The sequence below is a fragment of the Mustela erminea genome, chromosome 7, assembly GCF_009829155.1.
Source record: "Mustela erminea isolate mMusErm1 chromosome 7, mMusErm1.Pri, whole genome shotgun sequence".
Lineage (NCBI taxonomy): Eukaryota > Metazoa > Chordata > Mammalia > Carnivora > Mustelidae > Mustela > Mustela erminea.
In genome coordinates, this window is record NC_045620.1 from 101,522,338 (window position 1) to 101,537,615 (window position 15,278).

Consider the following 15,278-nt stretch of genomic DNA (forward strand, 5'->3'; position numbering starts at 1 on the left):
AGCACATACCCTCCCCAGTGTCCATCATCCAGCCACCCCATCCCTCCCAAACGCCCTCCCCTCCAGCAACCCTCAGTTTATTTCCTAAGATTAAGAGTCTCTTATGATTTGTCTCCCTCTCTGGTGTTGTCTTGTTTCATTTTTCCCTCCCTTCCGCTATGATACTCTGTCTCGTTTCTCAATTTTTTCTTATCAGTGAGATAATTGTCTTTCTCTGATTGACTTTTTTCATTTAGTGTAATACCCTCTAGTTCTATTCACACCCTTGCAAATGGCAAGATTTCGGTTTTTTGATGGCTGCATAGTATTCTATTGTATATATACACCACATCCTCTTTATCCATTCATCTGTTGATGAACATCTAGGCTCTTTCCATAGTTTGGCTGTTGTGGACATGCTGCTATCAACATTTGCAGCCCCTTTTAATACTCAGCTCCTCTTGGGTTACTAACGACTGGACCCTACTTCCATTTTCTCAGGGAATGAGTGATAAAGTGCCCTGTCATGAGGGGAGGTACTGGGGATGGTACTGTCTTGGTCCTCTTGGTCCCCCTGTCTTTGCACTGTGATGGGCTCTCATGTCTGACTTCTGTTCCTCTCAAGGTGCACTACATCTGTCAGTGCTTTGTCCCCAGTCGTGGGCTCTTGAGGGCCCCCCAGTGTGTCCCACGTGGATTCTGATGGCCTCTTGGGCACTCGGGGTGTGCTTGCTCTTCTGCACCATGGAGGGGGCACCCTCTGAGGCTGTCTTCAGGCCTATTTACTAGGCCTCTCTTGAAGGCTATATTTTGCACTCTTCCTGATGCCATGTTGGAGGCAGCCTTCTCTGAGGGACTTGTGTTCTCCTCACACCCTGGGAAGTGAAGAACAAGTCCTCTCTGCTCTTCGGCCCTCACACCTCCTGGGGCTTCTCCTTTCCCACCCTGCTCTGGGGGTGCAGGATGCTGAGCACGTCTCAGGGATCCCCCGAGTCTCAGCTGCAGCCGCCTCCCGCAGTTCTCTCCTCCCACAAGCTGGTCCTCTCCTGACCTTCCTGTTGCGGGAAAGCCTGTCTGCCATCCTTAGGAGCTCATCCCCGCACTTGCCTCACGTCCAGGCTCTGTCTCATCGTCCTCTTCCCAGCCGAGCTTTTAAAAAATTTTAAACATTCTTCTCTTGGAGATCTTGACCTTATGATTAAAATAATGGTATGCAAGACAGTAGTCTGCTATAGATTTACAAAAATCACTTACAAGTTCAAATTCAGAGGCCAGGGATTGGTGTACCTCCTTACCCCAAGTGTATAGAAAGCTTTTCTCTGCAACTTAAATGGTCGTGATGTGGGGGAAATGGATTGGAGATGTCTATAGCTCAGTGCCAAAGTAACATATCCTGCTCTCGTCCTCTCCTGGGATTGTAGGATTGGGGAGATTTCCACTCCTTTGTCACCTGCGGTTTCTGAATTTTCTGAAATAAACATGTATTTCTTTCATAATAGGACATATAATAACAAAAGTTCTTATAAATAAAGGGACACTTCCAGGCACTTAGGTCTTTAAAGTTTAAGGTTAATTTAATTTTATTGCTGCTGTTGTATATTTTGATTTTTTGGGTGCCCTAACAACCTCCTTTTATCACAGTGAGTAGATTCTTTGGGAGAAGGGAGTGTGAGAGGCAGGGGCCGGGCTGGAAGCGGTTATCAGAGGGAGAGGCACCGTGGGCGCCTACCTCTCCCTTAAGGATCAGAGTGATGTCGTTGCCCTGTCCAGCTGCCCTAGGCGGGAGGCTGTGGCTTCGGGGGCATTTTAAATGACTGTCTTTTTCCTTTTAGTGTGAAGCAATAGGTTTTATTAGTATTGTTACAGGCATTGGGTTACATAGAACTGATTTTTAGCATGTGCCCCAACTGAGCTTTGAGGAGATAAATCATAGCAGAAATGGAATCACGCTGGAATTTCCACCAAAACTTGGAAGCTTACCTTACACAAAGATAAAAAGAAAACCGCTTTTTATATCCTAAAATGATAGCTGTTAAGCAGGAGAACATTTCAAATATGAAAGCTTGTCCAGTCACCTCCCCACCCTGCTTGAGCCCTGCTTTGTCCATTCTTGACAAGTCAGAGATTTCCTGACTTTAAAAAAAAAAAAAACTATGACTTTATATATCTATCTTTTATGGTACTTGATGTTCCCATTTTAAAAATTCTTCTGAATCTGAGTTTTGTGAAAGTATTAGCAAAATCACTGTAAAAGCCCGTATCTGATGCACATGGAGATGAAAGTGAGGTGGGCCCCGGCTTCTACCCCGCTGTCCTCTTGGAGCCAGGGGAGGACTGTGTGGCTGACAAGTTCCGGGGGACCCAGCCCTGGGGTGCTGCGGAAGCTGGCTGGCTCCAGTGGGGTGTGAAGTCTGGCCGGAAGTTCGTAGACTGGGCCGGAAGCCCTGTCTTACAGATCTCTGGAAGATGCCCCCAGGCTGCTCCTCACACCCAGAGAGGAAGGGAGTGGCTCTGCTTTGGGCTGTGGTTAGAGACAGGAGAGGTAAGCCTGACAACAGGACTGAGGTTACAAGCTGCGGGCTCATGGCCCATCAGCTTAAAGGAGATGGGGAAGGTGACCATGGGGGTGAAAGACTTTTTCTCAGTGTGGGCAGAGGACAGGGAGCCAGAGGAGGAGGCTTGTCACAGGGGAGAGCTCAAGAATCCTAGAAACCACTTTATTCAATCCCCCCTTTACCACTGAGGAGAATGTGAGCCAGAGACGGGGCAACGTATCTTGGCTGGGGAACCCGTAGTCGGTTGATGGCAGAGTCGGGACCAGCGCCCAGGCCCCCTGGGCCAATCCATTGCTGTTCCTGTTCCAACAGGGTTGGAAGGCCTGGTTCTTCTGGTGCTGGAAGCCTTAGGAGCTGGGGAAAATAGACCACCCTGGTCTCCTGGGCAGCTTCCTGGCCTCCGGGATCCCCCAGCTGTCATCAGGGTGGAGGGGAAACATGAATTTGGTCCTTGCGGGATAGCTCTGAGTTGGGGCAGACACTTCTACCCCAGTGCCTCCCACAGGGGCTTGTGATTCTAGAGACATTGAGCAGCAGGCCAGGGCTGCCCCACTCAGACGGAAGAGTTGGACCCTGGGGCCTGAGTGCAAAGAGGGCGTGGGGTTCATCATATTCCTCACAGTGTAGACCTTGCGCCTAAAACATGGCCTGGCCATAGGCAGCCACAACATTAAAAAAAAAAAAAAAAATGAGTGAACAGATGAATACATGAGCATTATGTTAGGGGCTGGCTCCAAGCAGAATGGCGAAGTGGGCCAAGTTCTTTCTCAGGGACACTTATAGCCCACGTTGCTGTGTCTGTCCTTCTCAGAGTCATTCCCCTGCCCTGAGGGCCGGGGTCACAGGGGCTGCATCTGACTCACCTCTCCATTCTATGATTCTACCTCTGACTTAGACAGTGACAGAAAGAGAGAAATGTGTCTTGGGAGGAGGTCGTCAAATGATGGTGGGGTTCCTGGCTTCTAACGGGACAACATCTTTGTGCAGCAAAGTGTGATTTCCCCTGAACTTCAGGAAAGATTGGCCTTGGTATGTCAAATACAGAAGATGAGTGAGGACAGAGAGTGAAGTGCAGCTCCCCCTGAGGCCTGGGACAGGACGAGGGAGGTGGGAGCTGGGCCTAGCAGCAGGGGTGGCGGGATTCTGAGGAGAGGGAGTGAGGGAGACCATTCTTGAGATCGTGCTGTGAGGGGCACTCAGGAGCCTTGAGTTGTGGCCTGTGAGGGGGAAGATGGGGCAACCAGCAGCAGTGACTAGCTCTTCCTTCTTGGGGAACACAGGGCCCCTGTCCAGATGGGTACAGAACCCATCTACCTCTTCCTCCCCTTCCTCCCCTCAGCTGGGAGCCCGGACTCACCTGGCATGGCTTTGCGTCAGAAGTGAGGAATGTGGATACACTCGAGAGGACTGAACGTGGTCCTACATGCCCCCAGGGCCTGCCAAAGGGACAGCATTAGGTCCAGAGGCCTTGCGCCCTTTTCCCATTTCCCAGCTAAGGGGAATGGGAAGCTCCTGCTGGAAGGGGCAGTTTTCACTTCGCCTGCCTCTGGTGGGTGCTCTTGGTGTGACCCTGTAGACCTCTCGAGCCACTCCTGAGCCATGGGCCTTCTAGGTTTGGAGTCTGAGGAGGTAGGATGCTTGGCCCAGAACACCCACTTAGCAGCCCCTGCCCCCACTGCTCACCGAACAACCCCCATCCCACAATGTGCGTCAAACCACGCTTTTTAAAGCTGCCCCATCCTTTCCTCTGTGTCTCCTTGTCCCTTCTCTTGTGGATTTTCCTGGACCCCAGTTAAAATAGTGTCCTGGGCCTGCAATCCTGGGGTTGCCTTGGACCCTGAGGACCTGAGCCTCTGCCGGTGATCAGGGGCCAGAGAGGGTGGGGGCCCTGGGAGCCTAGCAAGGCCCTGGCACCAGCTGGGAGGGAGCGAGCACCTGACAGGTGGTGTGGGCATCCCGGCCCCCGGACACTAGGGTCTGCAGCTCAGGTGCGTGCTGCTCCACAAACTGCTCACACTGAGGAAGGAGAAAGAAACAGGTGTCGGGGGGAACGGGGCCCACTCAGGACTCTCCCCTTCTCTGCATCACTCCAGCGCTCCCTCCTGACCCGCTGGAGGTCCCGCCATCGCCCCCACTGAGCAGTTCTGGCTGGGAACAGGCTGATGCAGGCTCAAATGGAGGGTTTCTGTTGGGAAAGCCAGAGACTCTGGAGAGGGAGGGTCTTGAAACTCAGACACAGGGGCGACAGCTTAGCCACCACCTTCCCATTCCCCCAAATTTCGGTTCTAGGAATCTTAAAGCGCCTTTGGTCTTGGCAGCCTGGTGTGGGGGGTAGAAAGCTGCCTCCTGGGCAGGTTGTCAATAGGCTTGCCTCAGGACCTGACTTCGTGAAGGGAGTTTGCTGTAGGGACTCTGAGTCCTGGGACTCTAGGGCCCTCAAGCCTGGCTCTCTTCATGCATGCATGTGTCCCCAGTGTGCAGAGAGTTGGGGCAAGGACAGACGGGGACCCTGGAGAGAAGGCCAGGCCCCCTGCTGCTCCCGTGGCCTGCTATTATTCGTGTCCTTACTCTTTGTCCACAAGGGAGGCCTGCAGGTCCTCTGGGGCCCATGCCCTTTGTCCAGGGGTGACGCCTGACCTTGGCAGGTTTTGCCCTGTATTATTGTTCCAAGGTTTTGGGGCCATGTTCTGCCTGTTTGATCTCCTTCAGGGCAGGGTTAGACTGTGTGGGTCTCTGACTGGGAAGCCTTTCCCAGGCTCCCCCCTCCAGTGGGAGCAGGCCCGTTGTCCCAAGTCCCCCATGTGCCCATCCCTCACCTTTTGCCTGTCCAGCCAGGGGCTGAGGCAGGCCTGGCGTATTGCCTGCGGCACAGCCTGCTCACTGCTGTTCCCAGCCTGCGTGGTCACAAACATGCAGACGTGGCACTCAGGCTCTTCAGGGGACCATTCTCCAGGCAGGGACTCCAGAGCTGGGAGGACTGGAGAGAAAACCATCAGGACTGCCCTGCAGAGGAGCTTATTTCCAGTCCTGACCAGTGCAGTGCCAGGGGTAGGGGTGGTGGGGGTGGGGTGAGAGATAGAGGGTGAGGAAGGGGAAGGGGGAGGGTGGTGCAAGGCCAGGGCTGGGAAAGAGGAGCATGGGCACTGGGGAGGGGCCCAGGGCGGGAGGCTCACCGGTGCCGTCCTCACTGGAGCAGCGAAGGACCAGACCGCAGACCAGCTGGGGCAGCACGCGGCCCAGCAGCGCATCGAGCAGCAGGACAGTGTAGCGCTCAGCCAGGCACTGGCAGATGCCACCCACCACCAGGGGTACGACGTGGCACACCTTCCCCACAGCCACAGCCAGCACGCCCTGGGGCGGGGGCAGACACAGGGCACGGTGGGACCTGCCCCAGCAAGGTCTACACTGCGCCCGGCAGCTGCGGGCACTTTGTGGTTTGACCCTGCACCCTTCTGGGAGGGGAAATGCTTATGCCATTTACAGATAAGGACGCTCGGCCTCTGAGCGTGCAAGGGGCCCAGCCAGAGTCACCAAGTGAGTGCAGGAGCCAGGCCACCATCCCAGCTCGGCATCCACAGGCTCTGGGAACACAGGAAGGAGCATGGCCAGCCCGGAGGGGCAGGCATCAGCCGGGCCACGTGGTGATCAGACCTGCGTCTTCTCCCTACAGAAGCTGGGTTTGCCACATTTCCCTGCAGCGGGATCAGCTTTCATCTGTGGCTCCGGGAGCCCCTGGGGGAAGCGAGGATTTTACCCAGCCCACCGGGATTCCAAACTCCACCTCCTGGCTGAAGGGCAAGGAGAGAGGCCGAGGTGATGGACACTCTGGCTCATTCCCTCCATCCTTTCTTCTTTCAACCAACATGGGTCAAGAACCTGGATGCCCCAGGCTGGCCTTGGCTCTAGCTCTGCTTGTGGCCACGCTGTCCCCTGTTGGTGGGAAGGTGGGGGCGGCGCAGGACACTGAACTGTATCCTTCAGTTTTGCTACCTTCCAAACAGGTTCATTTCACCAAATGCTTGTGCATTTCAACTGCTAGTGTCAGAACTCACGCTAGCCTAACTAACCTCCCTGCTTTGATGACAGAGGAATAGTTCTTGCTCTGCCCAAGGCTAGCCTGTTGGCTCGTGCACTGGACCCTCTCCCCTACCTTCTCTAGTACGTTACCGGCCCTGTCGTCTCTCCCCAGGTCACTGCTTCTCCCATCTGCTGGCTGGTCTCATCGGCACACAAGCATGCCAAGGTGGCTTCCATCACTAAAAAACCTCACTTGTTGGGGTGCCTGGGGGTGCTCAGTCGGTTGAGTGTCCAACTCTTGATTTTGGCTCAGATCTTGATTTCAGGGTGGTGAGACGGAGCCCCGCGTTGGACTCCCTGCTGATCCTGGAGCCTGCTTAAGATTCTCTCCTTGCCCTCCCCCAAGCCCCATCATGTGCTCTCTCTAAGAAAAGAAAAAAACACTGAGATTCTTTGCCATCCGATGATGAGCTGCTGGTGGGCAAGACCCAGGTCTTGTTCACTTTTGTTCTTTGACACCTGGCACGAGGCCTGGCATATAGTGGGGGGACTTTACAAGTGTTGAATGAACTCTAGTTCTCGCCCCCAGGGGGCCTGAGCTCTGGGTTCCTTTGTGTGGTCCCTGACAAGGGTATGAGGAAGGGAAGGGGACGGTAGAGCTATGGAAGGCCCTGCCAAGCTCTCGTATTCCTGGACGTCTCACCTTGGGAATCACAACCTGGATCCGCTTGATCAGAGTCCTGCACAGCCAGCAGTAGGGGATGGGGATGGGCAACCGCCGCTCGGACAGATCCTGCGGGAGAGAATCACCCCGAGGTGAGGCCAGGCTTGGCACTGGGAGGAGGCTTCCTCCAGGCTCTGCCTCCCCTGCCTCCTCTTCCCCTTTCCCCCTCCTGCCTTAGGCCCTGCTTAGAGCTTCTTGTCCCCGTTCTGGCTCTGCCCTCTCCAGGGCAAGTGCTTATGGGCCTTGGCTGTGGCCTCGCTGTCTGGAAGCCCACCTATCTGTGTAAGGGGCCAGCAGTGCGGGGGACCTCTGTCACCAGGGTATGAGGCCCAGCCCTCACCTGGAGGGCTCCCGGCAGCCCCGGGAGGATCAGCTTCTCTGGCAGTAGGTGTGACAGCTCTGGCTCCTGCCCGGGCTCTGGATGCCCAAGTTTGCACAGGCCCAGGTGACTGCAGATGACCTTTGGGTTCTAAGGCACAGTGCAGGGGGAGGGAGTGGTCACTAAGACCCTTGGCTTTGGGCCTGGAATGGGGGGCAGCAGGCTGGATGGGGGCTGTGGCCTAGCGTGCTGTGGTGAGGGTTGGGGGAGCCAAAAGGCAGAGGTGGGGTTGAGTGGGGTCTCCCGGCAGGGGTCTGGGGATGGGGGTGAACGAGCACATGCATGTATGTTTGTGAGAATGGATGAGTGCAAGCATGAGGGTGAGTGTGTTTGTGTGTGCAAGTATGTGATCGTGTGGGTTCTGCGTGAGGCTGCACGTGTGGTATGAGTGTGTGAACAAGTGTGAGTGTGAAGGGTGTGAGGGTGGTAGGTGTTTGGTAAGCCTATTGCATGGGCCCATCCTGCATAGGTGAGCCAGTAGGGCTGACCTGGGCCATCTGGCTGTGGGCCTCTATGTCTCCTGGACTGGTCACGGTGGGAGGGGGCGTGGGAGGTGTGGGCTGGGGTGTTGTGTGGGTAACTCTGGGCGTGGCTGGACATGGGGGCCATTGGGGAGGCAGGATGGAGGCGAGGTTGCTGCGCCCTCACAATCTGGCTCTGGAAGTAGTCGATGACCACTAGGAAGTAGGTATCCAGCAGGTGACGGCACTGGGGCACAAGCAGCTTCAAGGGGAGAACGTCACACTCTTGCTCCAGGAACTTGCGCACCGTGTCCTGGGAGGCAGTGAGGAGACAGGTTGTAGAGGGGACAGTCAGGCTGACCCCTCCGAGGTCTGTGCCCGCCCGAGTCCCTGGATGCAGGCTGGCCACCCTCTCCTGGGGCACCACAGTTGAGAGAGTGCCAAGGGGTTAAGTAGCTGGTTACAAGGACGATCCTCCCCCTTGGGAGAGACCATCTCTGGTTGTGCTGCTGAGATCACTCCCAGGACCCTCTCCTGGCCGGGAGGTTCCTGGAGTCCCCAGGCAAACCCATGCCTCACTCTCAGCCTGGAGATGGTCTCTTTAGGGGGCTGACCTCTATGTCCTGTTCTGTCCCCCATCTCTTGGCCCCCAAGCTTCATCCAGGATCTGGACCTCATTACCTGAAAAATGGCCTCCTTCGTCATCTTGGTGAGGATCCGGACGATGTCCTCACATTCCTGACACAGGTCATCCTGGGGAGGGGGCCCCAAGGTGGAGCATTTGATGCGGGGGGTATGCTCCCAGCTTAGATGCATGAGGCTGAAAGAGCGCTCCAAAGCACAGGCACTACCCACCCCTGTCCCGTCCCGTCCCGCCCCGTCCCGTCCAGTCCCATCTGGTCCCATCCGGTCCCATCCGGTCCCATGGAATCCCGTCTTATCATCCATCCTGTCCTACCCCTGGGGGGCCTTGAGGCCCCTCAGGTGCACGCAGAGGCTACCCAACACCCCCTATGCCAGGCCTCCAGTCCCCGCGCCTCCGAGGGAGGTACTCACAGCTCTTGCAAAGCCCCAGACCTCCTGTAGGCAGTGCCCCAGGGCTCTGCACTGCAGCGCGTGCTCCAGGCTCTGACACCAGAACTCAGGGCCCCGGGCACAAGCCAGGGACGAGGCAGTCCAGTCAGCTGTGATTCGGGGCCAGAGCAGCCGTGGAATTTAGGCCATGCCTAGCACTCTGACTTCACCCAACCTCCAAATCTAATTTTACCAGGAGCACTGGGGCCTTAGAAATGCTGGAGTCCGAAGGAGCAGGGCTCCACCTGCTCTAGTGCCCCCGCTCCGCCCTCCCCACCCCAGCCGCTGTGTATCCTCGGACAAGCCCGGGAACCTCTCTGAGCCTGAGCTGCCTCATCTTAAAATGAGGATATTGAACGAACTGGGGATAATGCCTGGCTCAGAGCCTGGAGATGGCCGGGAAGTCTCCTCCGCACCTGACTCCAGGCGAGAGGGAGCTGAGGAGAGGCTGGGGAGACTCACCGGCACCAGCACCGGGGCCACACAGCGTGGGGAGCAGCAGCAGCCACAGCAGCAAGTGTGACTGGGCCATGTCACCTCCACAGCCTGGATCCCTTGCTTGGGCGGGGGCCCTTATACCTGGCCGGGGTGGGGGGCGGAGGGGGGCAGGGCTCTGGGGGAGCAGCAGGGACCTCAGTGTTTGCCTTTGTCCTGGAGAGCCCTCCAGGTGCTTTGATCCCTGCCTCTTCTGTGCAGTGACACTCTACCACCATCCCCCTTCTACTGTTCCTGCCTCATGCTGGTTTCCAGTTCCCACTCTTCCTGTACTAAGTCCCATGGGCCTGGACTCCTGGGTCCCTGCAATTGGGGACTTTTTTTTTTTTTTAAAGATTTTATTTATTTATTTGACAGACAGAGATCACAAGTAGGCAGAGAGGCAGGCAGAGAAAGAGAGGGAGGGAAGCAGGCTCCCTGCTAAGCAAAATCGGGGCTCGATCCCAGGACCCTGAGACCATGACCCGAGCCAAAGGCAGAGGCTTAACCCACTGAGCCACCCAGGTGCCCCAATTGGGGACTTTTGAGTGCCCACGTCTGGTGCATCTCTCTGGGCTATGGTGGGGGAAACAGAGGGCTGGGATAGCCAGAATGAGCCCCGTTACTTCCCAGCCCCTCAGGCTTCCTCCACTCTTGAGCAATGCCCTGAAGAGCCTCCTAGCTGGCTCTCTCTCTCTTTTTAAGACTTTTTATTTATCTTAGAGAGAGAAAGAGAGAGAGAATGCAGGGGGGAGGGGTTGAGGGAAAGGGGGTGTAAAACCCAAACAGACTCTGTGCTGAGCATGGAACCCAATGCAGGGCTCGATCTCACAACCCTGAGAGCATGACTTGAGCGGAAACCAAGAGTCGGACAGTTAACTGACTGTGCCACCCAGGTGTCCCTCTGCCTCACTCTTGACCCAGGGCAAGCCCTGCAGGGACAAGCCTGGGACCTTCCTGGGCCACCTACCTCCCAACCTCTCCTCACCCTTTCCCCAGAAACTCGTCTGGGTCTGTGGACACAGGATTGTCATTCCTCAGAAGAGCATTTATATGAAACAAAACCCCCAAGTGACCCCAAGAGTCTTAGACAAGGACACAGGGACAGGATTTCCAGGCTGGCTCCTGAGCAGCCCAGTTGTCCTCTGGGGGCCACTCCTGGGTAGGGGCAGGCTACCGCTGGAGGTCCAAGAGAAAGTGTCCTTGGCAGGGGCTCCAGGGTCAGGTCCCACTGGTAGGACACACCCGGGGACAAGCTCACCACCTGCCCAGGGGAGGACACTTCTGTGAGTGCAAGGAGTAGAGCCTTAGCTCCTTGTCACCAGCTAGTGAGGAGTGTATCTGATGACTGGGGTGCCGTCTGCAGCGGAGGCTCCCAGCCTCTGTGCTCCAGGAGGCACCCCAATACTCATAGCGTTGGGGGAGGCGGGAGTTAGTGCCACTGCACACAGGATAGTCAGGTGACATGCTGGAGGTGACATGCAGTTTGTTGGCTCAAGCCCTTGTTAGTAAGAGAATGTGGGACCACAGATCAGGAGCAGGTGACTTGGGCATGAGCCAGGAAGGTGGGACCGGAATGTTCTAGTGGGTCACTAGGTGGGGAACAGATGAGTCAAGCTGGACGCAGCCGGTTTGGGTGCAGTCAGGACTGATTGAGCAACAGAGCAGGATTTGGGGACAGCTGTCCCCAAGGTGCGCTGGTCAGCATAGTCTCACAGCGGGAACACAGAGCCCTTGAGACCAGTGGCTTCCCAGGACATGCTTGTTTCTCACTTCCATTCCAGGGCAGAGTCTCTGAGGGCGGTGGGGGGGATGGTTCTGGTTCATAAGGTCATTCAGGGGCCCGGACTCCTCTGTCTGCTTGATCACCATCCCCCAGGGCTGGGAGACCTTCCCTGGATTGTTGGCCTCTGGTTGGCAGGCCACAGGAAAGAAGCCCGGAAGACACAAGAGAGGCTCGAGGCTGGGCCGGGCGGGGCAGGTGTCCATCATCTGTGCCCTCAGCTCATTGTCCCAAACTCAGGCACAGGTGGCTGCTAAACCACGTGGCAGGCTGACGGATGCAACGTGCCTGAGCACTGGGGCACCGGGGAATGGAGTCAGACACAAGCAGCATCTCACATCCAGCCCAGTGAGCGCAGAACGAAGGGTTTTGTGGGGTTTCCTGGATAGCGGGCCTATGGCTTCTCCCCACTGCTGAGAATTGTCGTCCAAGAGCATAAAATAAAAGAAACACAGAAAGCCAGCCATGGTAGTGAGCCCGGGCCCTGGAGGGGAAGGAGGTGCCCCACCTCAGGGTCCCTGGAATGGGTCTCTGGTTCCCCTTGTCCCAACACCACTGTCAGCACAATCTCTCATCAAGTTTGGTTTTTTTATGGGCGTGGACATAAGGAGACAGATCTGTCTGTCTGTCTTCTGCACAGATCTGTCCCCTGTCTTCCTGGCCCATCTATTTCTCACTGTCGATGTTTTTCTGGGAAAAAAAAACCAACCAACCTAGCGCTGTTAGCCATCCCAAAGTCTGGGAGCTCATGAACTTGAGTTTGTTGATAAGGATGCCCCCCCGCCCCGTGTGTGGACAGTGGTCATTTCTGCGGCAAGTCTCTGGTGACCACGCTGTTTCCACTCATGCTTCCTGTCTGTGAAGAACTGTGTCTGCAGCTGGCCTTGGTCCCCTCTGCGCCAGTCTGTCCTTGCCCGCCCCCAGCAAGAAAGTGGCCTCGTGAGGCACCTGGGCAGCTCAGTCAGTTAAGTGTCTGAGTTCAGCTCAGATCATGGTCGTGGGGTCCTGGGATGGAGCCCTTACTGACGTTCCCCGCTGAGCAGGGGGTCTGCTTCTTCCTCTTCCTCTCTCCACCCCTCCCCACAGTTGCTCTCTCTCTCTCAAATAAATGAAATCTTAAAAAGAGAGAGAGAGAAAAGACGTAAAGAAAGGAAGAAAGAAAGGGAGAAAGAGAGAGAAAGAGAAAGAAAGGGAGAGAGAGAGAAGGGAGGGAGAGAGGAAAGGAAGAAACGAGGAAAGAATAAAGAAAGTGGCCTTGCCACACTCCTGGAATTGGAAGACCCGTGGACCACCTCCCTCCACTCCCGCCAGAGCCAGCTGGACCAGGGCTAGACAGCTGCCCCCCAAATGTTCAATCCACAGGCTTGCTGGAGCCAACTGCACCAGTTCTGCCTCGGGAGATCAGAGCTGAGCGGTAGGACAGCAGAGAAGCGAAGGCATGAAGCCCAGTCGAACTGGTGGTGCGCGCAGAGAGGGTCCCGGGCTGCCGAAGACCCAAGGGCCCGAGAAAACCCTTCGCACCCTCTAGGATGGCTATAATGAAAAAGCAGGCAATGCCAAGTGTTGGTGGGGATGCGGAGAATGGGAGCCCCAGGGCATTACTGGCGGGACTGCGAAAAGGTACGATTACTGGAAGAGCAGCGTGTGCCAAACGGTTCTTCCAAGAGTCATCGGTGTTCTTAGGACCACTGAGTGACACACTTACAGACGGTGAGAACGGTCAGTTCTGTTTGCGGGTATTTTACAGCAGTTTTGAAATACCGAGGGCAGGAGGAAGACAGACAGAAGGACAAGGAAGCCAACTGGGGTAGAGCAAAGTTTTCTTTCTCTCTTTCTCTCCTTCCTTCCTCCCCCCCCCCCTTTTCCTTCGTTCCTTCTTTTCCTTTTTTGTAAATGAATTCACTTTTTACTGCAGGATAGTTGGCCGACTTCTTTCTCTCACTGTGGAAAAGGCCAAAAGTCTGGGTGAAGAGAACTGGGGGCTGAGGCGGGGGTCAGGAAGTACAGTCACAGGTTGCATGTGGAAATCTCTGGGGGGGGGGTGCAGGTGAAGAACCCACTGACTTCCTTGTCACTCCTCTGTGGCTCTGGGTGGTGTCTCTGTGACTTCCCCCTGGGGCTGCTCCCCAGGGGCCCAAGACTGTCCTCCCTGGCCATCCCCATGCCCATGGCCATCCCCGCTCTGGACTTGACTTATTCCACTGTGCTCTGTGGTCTGGGGGTAAAAGCCAGGGAATGCCCCGCAAATGCCAGCGTGGGAGGCCTCCTGGGAGCCCTTCCTAGCACTGCCCCTTTCTTCTGTCTTCAGTTCTTTCAAAAGAAGGAATTTCCTTCTTTTGAAGGGAGGGCAGGGAAGCTTGGCCTTTATACCAGAGCTCTTGCTGATGCATTCATTTGACCCAGTACTGTTTAATGGTCTGGGTGGGGAGCCCAGGGGTCACTGCCCTTGTGGACTTCAAGTTCCTTGGGAGCCACAAACCGGTGAGCAGAGCAGGGGAACCGCCCAGGCCCCTGGTGAGGAGTGGGGGAGGCTCTGGGGGGCACAGGACAGCAGGGCAGAGATTTCAGGAAGCCTATGAGTGGGGCTGGTTAGATGGGAAGTGGGACTGGGAAGTGCTCCAGACAGGGAATGGCTCCTGCAGAGGCCTGGGATGGGGACAATTGGGGTTATTTTGATCCTGTTTGATGGAGGAGACAACTGACACCCCTTTCCCAATAGTGAACTCAGAATATCGGGGCTCAGTGTGGGGTAACGGCTGACCTTTTAGCTTCCAGTCCCACGAGGAATCACATTTCTTTTGTTTTAAGTCACTCAGTCCAGGAATCTGTAAGGGAGCTCTAACAAAGCACTACCGTTGCCCACCGTGTTCAGCCCATGCCATTTCTCCTGCTCCTCCTATGCCCATACTTTGCAAATCTGAATTCAGAGCTGCCCGGTACAGGGAGGCCTGGTGCCGGTCAATGTTGCTGTGCGTGGTTTTGTTTTCTGTGACCCGCGGGTCTGAGAGTGGTAGAGGCCTGTGGGAAGAACACAGTTTCTGGGTGTTAGGAGAGCTGAGTCTCTCTGCCCCAGCCCTATGGGTGCTCCATGAGTCGGCCACGCCAGTCCCCTTTGCCAGAAATTACTTTGGAGTAAGCATGTGTTCAGGTTCTGGTCCCACAGAAATCTGCTGGGGGCTGCAGGGGTGGGTGTATTTCTTGGCAATGTGTCCCCCTGTTTAAGAGACCGATGGGGACAAATGCCTTGATCTCCTTTTGGACATTCCCATGCAATGAAGTGATGTTGGAGAATTAGCAGCCCTTCTGTCCCAGAAGGGAAAAACATGAGACACACAGAGAAGGAGTTCAGAGCCCTGACCTGGCTTAGCTGCCAGTTTACTATTCCTGAGCCTTTTCTGTTTTGCTTATACAATTTCTAGTCAGGTATTTTCTTGTGTGCAGCCCACATCATCTTAACCAAAGACAGAAGGAAGGGAAGAGAGACCTAGGGAGGAAGCAAGGGACAAAGAAAGTCAGGGGATTCTTTCCATTCTTTCCATGCAGATTAAATTCCATCTCCTCCAAGGACGTCTCCCAGTTTGCCCCCACTGGAGTCCATCTCCCTTCCTCTTGCCCCCCGGGGCCCTCTGTCCTTTGTGACATCTGTCAGTGCTGGTAGACTTGCATGAACTCTGGCTTGGAGGCCACAGCTGGAGCCTCAAAGTGACCCCTTCTGGGGTCCACACACAGTGTGCTCTGCCCGTGTCCTGGGATGGTAGCCCTGGGATGAACAGAAGCAGGGGGGACTGGGGGAGCCTCTCGGGAGAACCCTCTCCCTAAGGGACACGGGAGT

The 15,278-nt window shown here is 55.7% G+C and overlaps 1 protein-coding gene across 5 annotated transcripts; it reads right to left on the reverse strand.

The window, feature by feature from the left end:
- Positions 1-1,805: 1,805 nt before the first annotated feature.
- Positions 1,806-9,761, reverse strand: SFTPB (surfactant protein B). 5 transcript variants are annotated; one of them, XM_032352660.1, is made up of 11 exons: positions 9,652-9,761; positions 9,172-9,299; positions 8,797-8,868; positions 8,303-8,428; positions 7,616-7,744; positions 7,255-7,344; positions 5,708-5,816; positions 5,351-5,511; positions 4,470-4,550; positions 3,892-3,970; positions 1,806-2,948 (listed from the first exon to the last, which is right to left on the reverse strand). In XM_032352660.1, exons 1-10 carry the CDS (start codon positions 9,719-9,721, stop codon positions 3,908-3,910), a joined length of 1,029 nt encoding a protein of 342 aa, XP_032208551.1. In that variant the 5' UTR covers positions 9,722-9,761; the 3' UTR covers positions 1,806-2,948; positions 3,892-3,907. The 5 variants fall into 5 exon arrangements, with proteins under 5 accessions (XP_032208551.1, XP_032208550.1, XP_032208549.1 ...); XM_032352659.1 differs by having other exon boundaries at positions 1,806-2,500; positions 5,708-5,885; XM_032352658.1 differs by having other exon boundaries at positions 1,806-2,888; positions 5,708-5,885.
- Between the last annotated feature and the right edge of the window lie 5,517 nt (positions 9,762-15,278).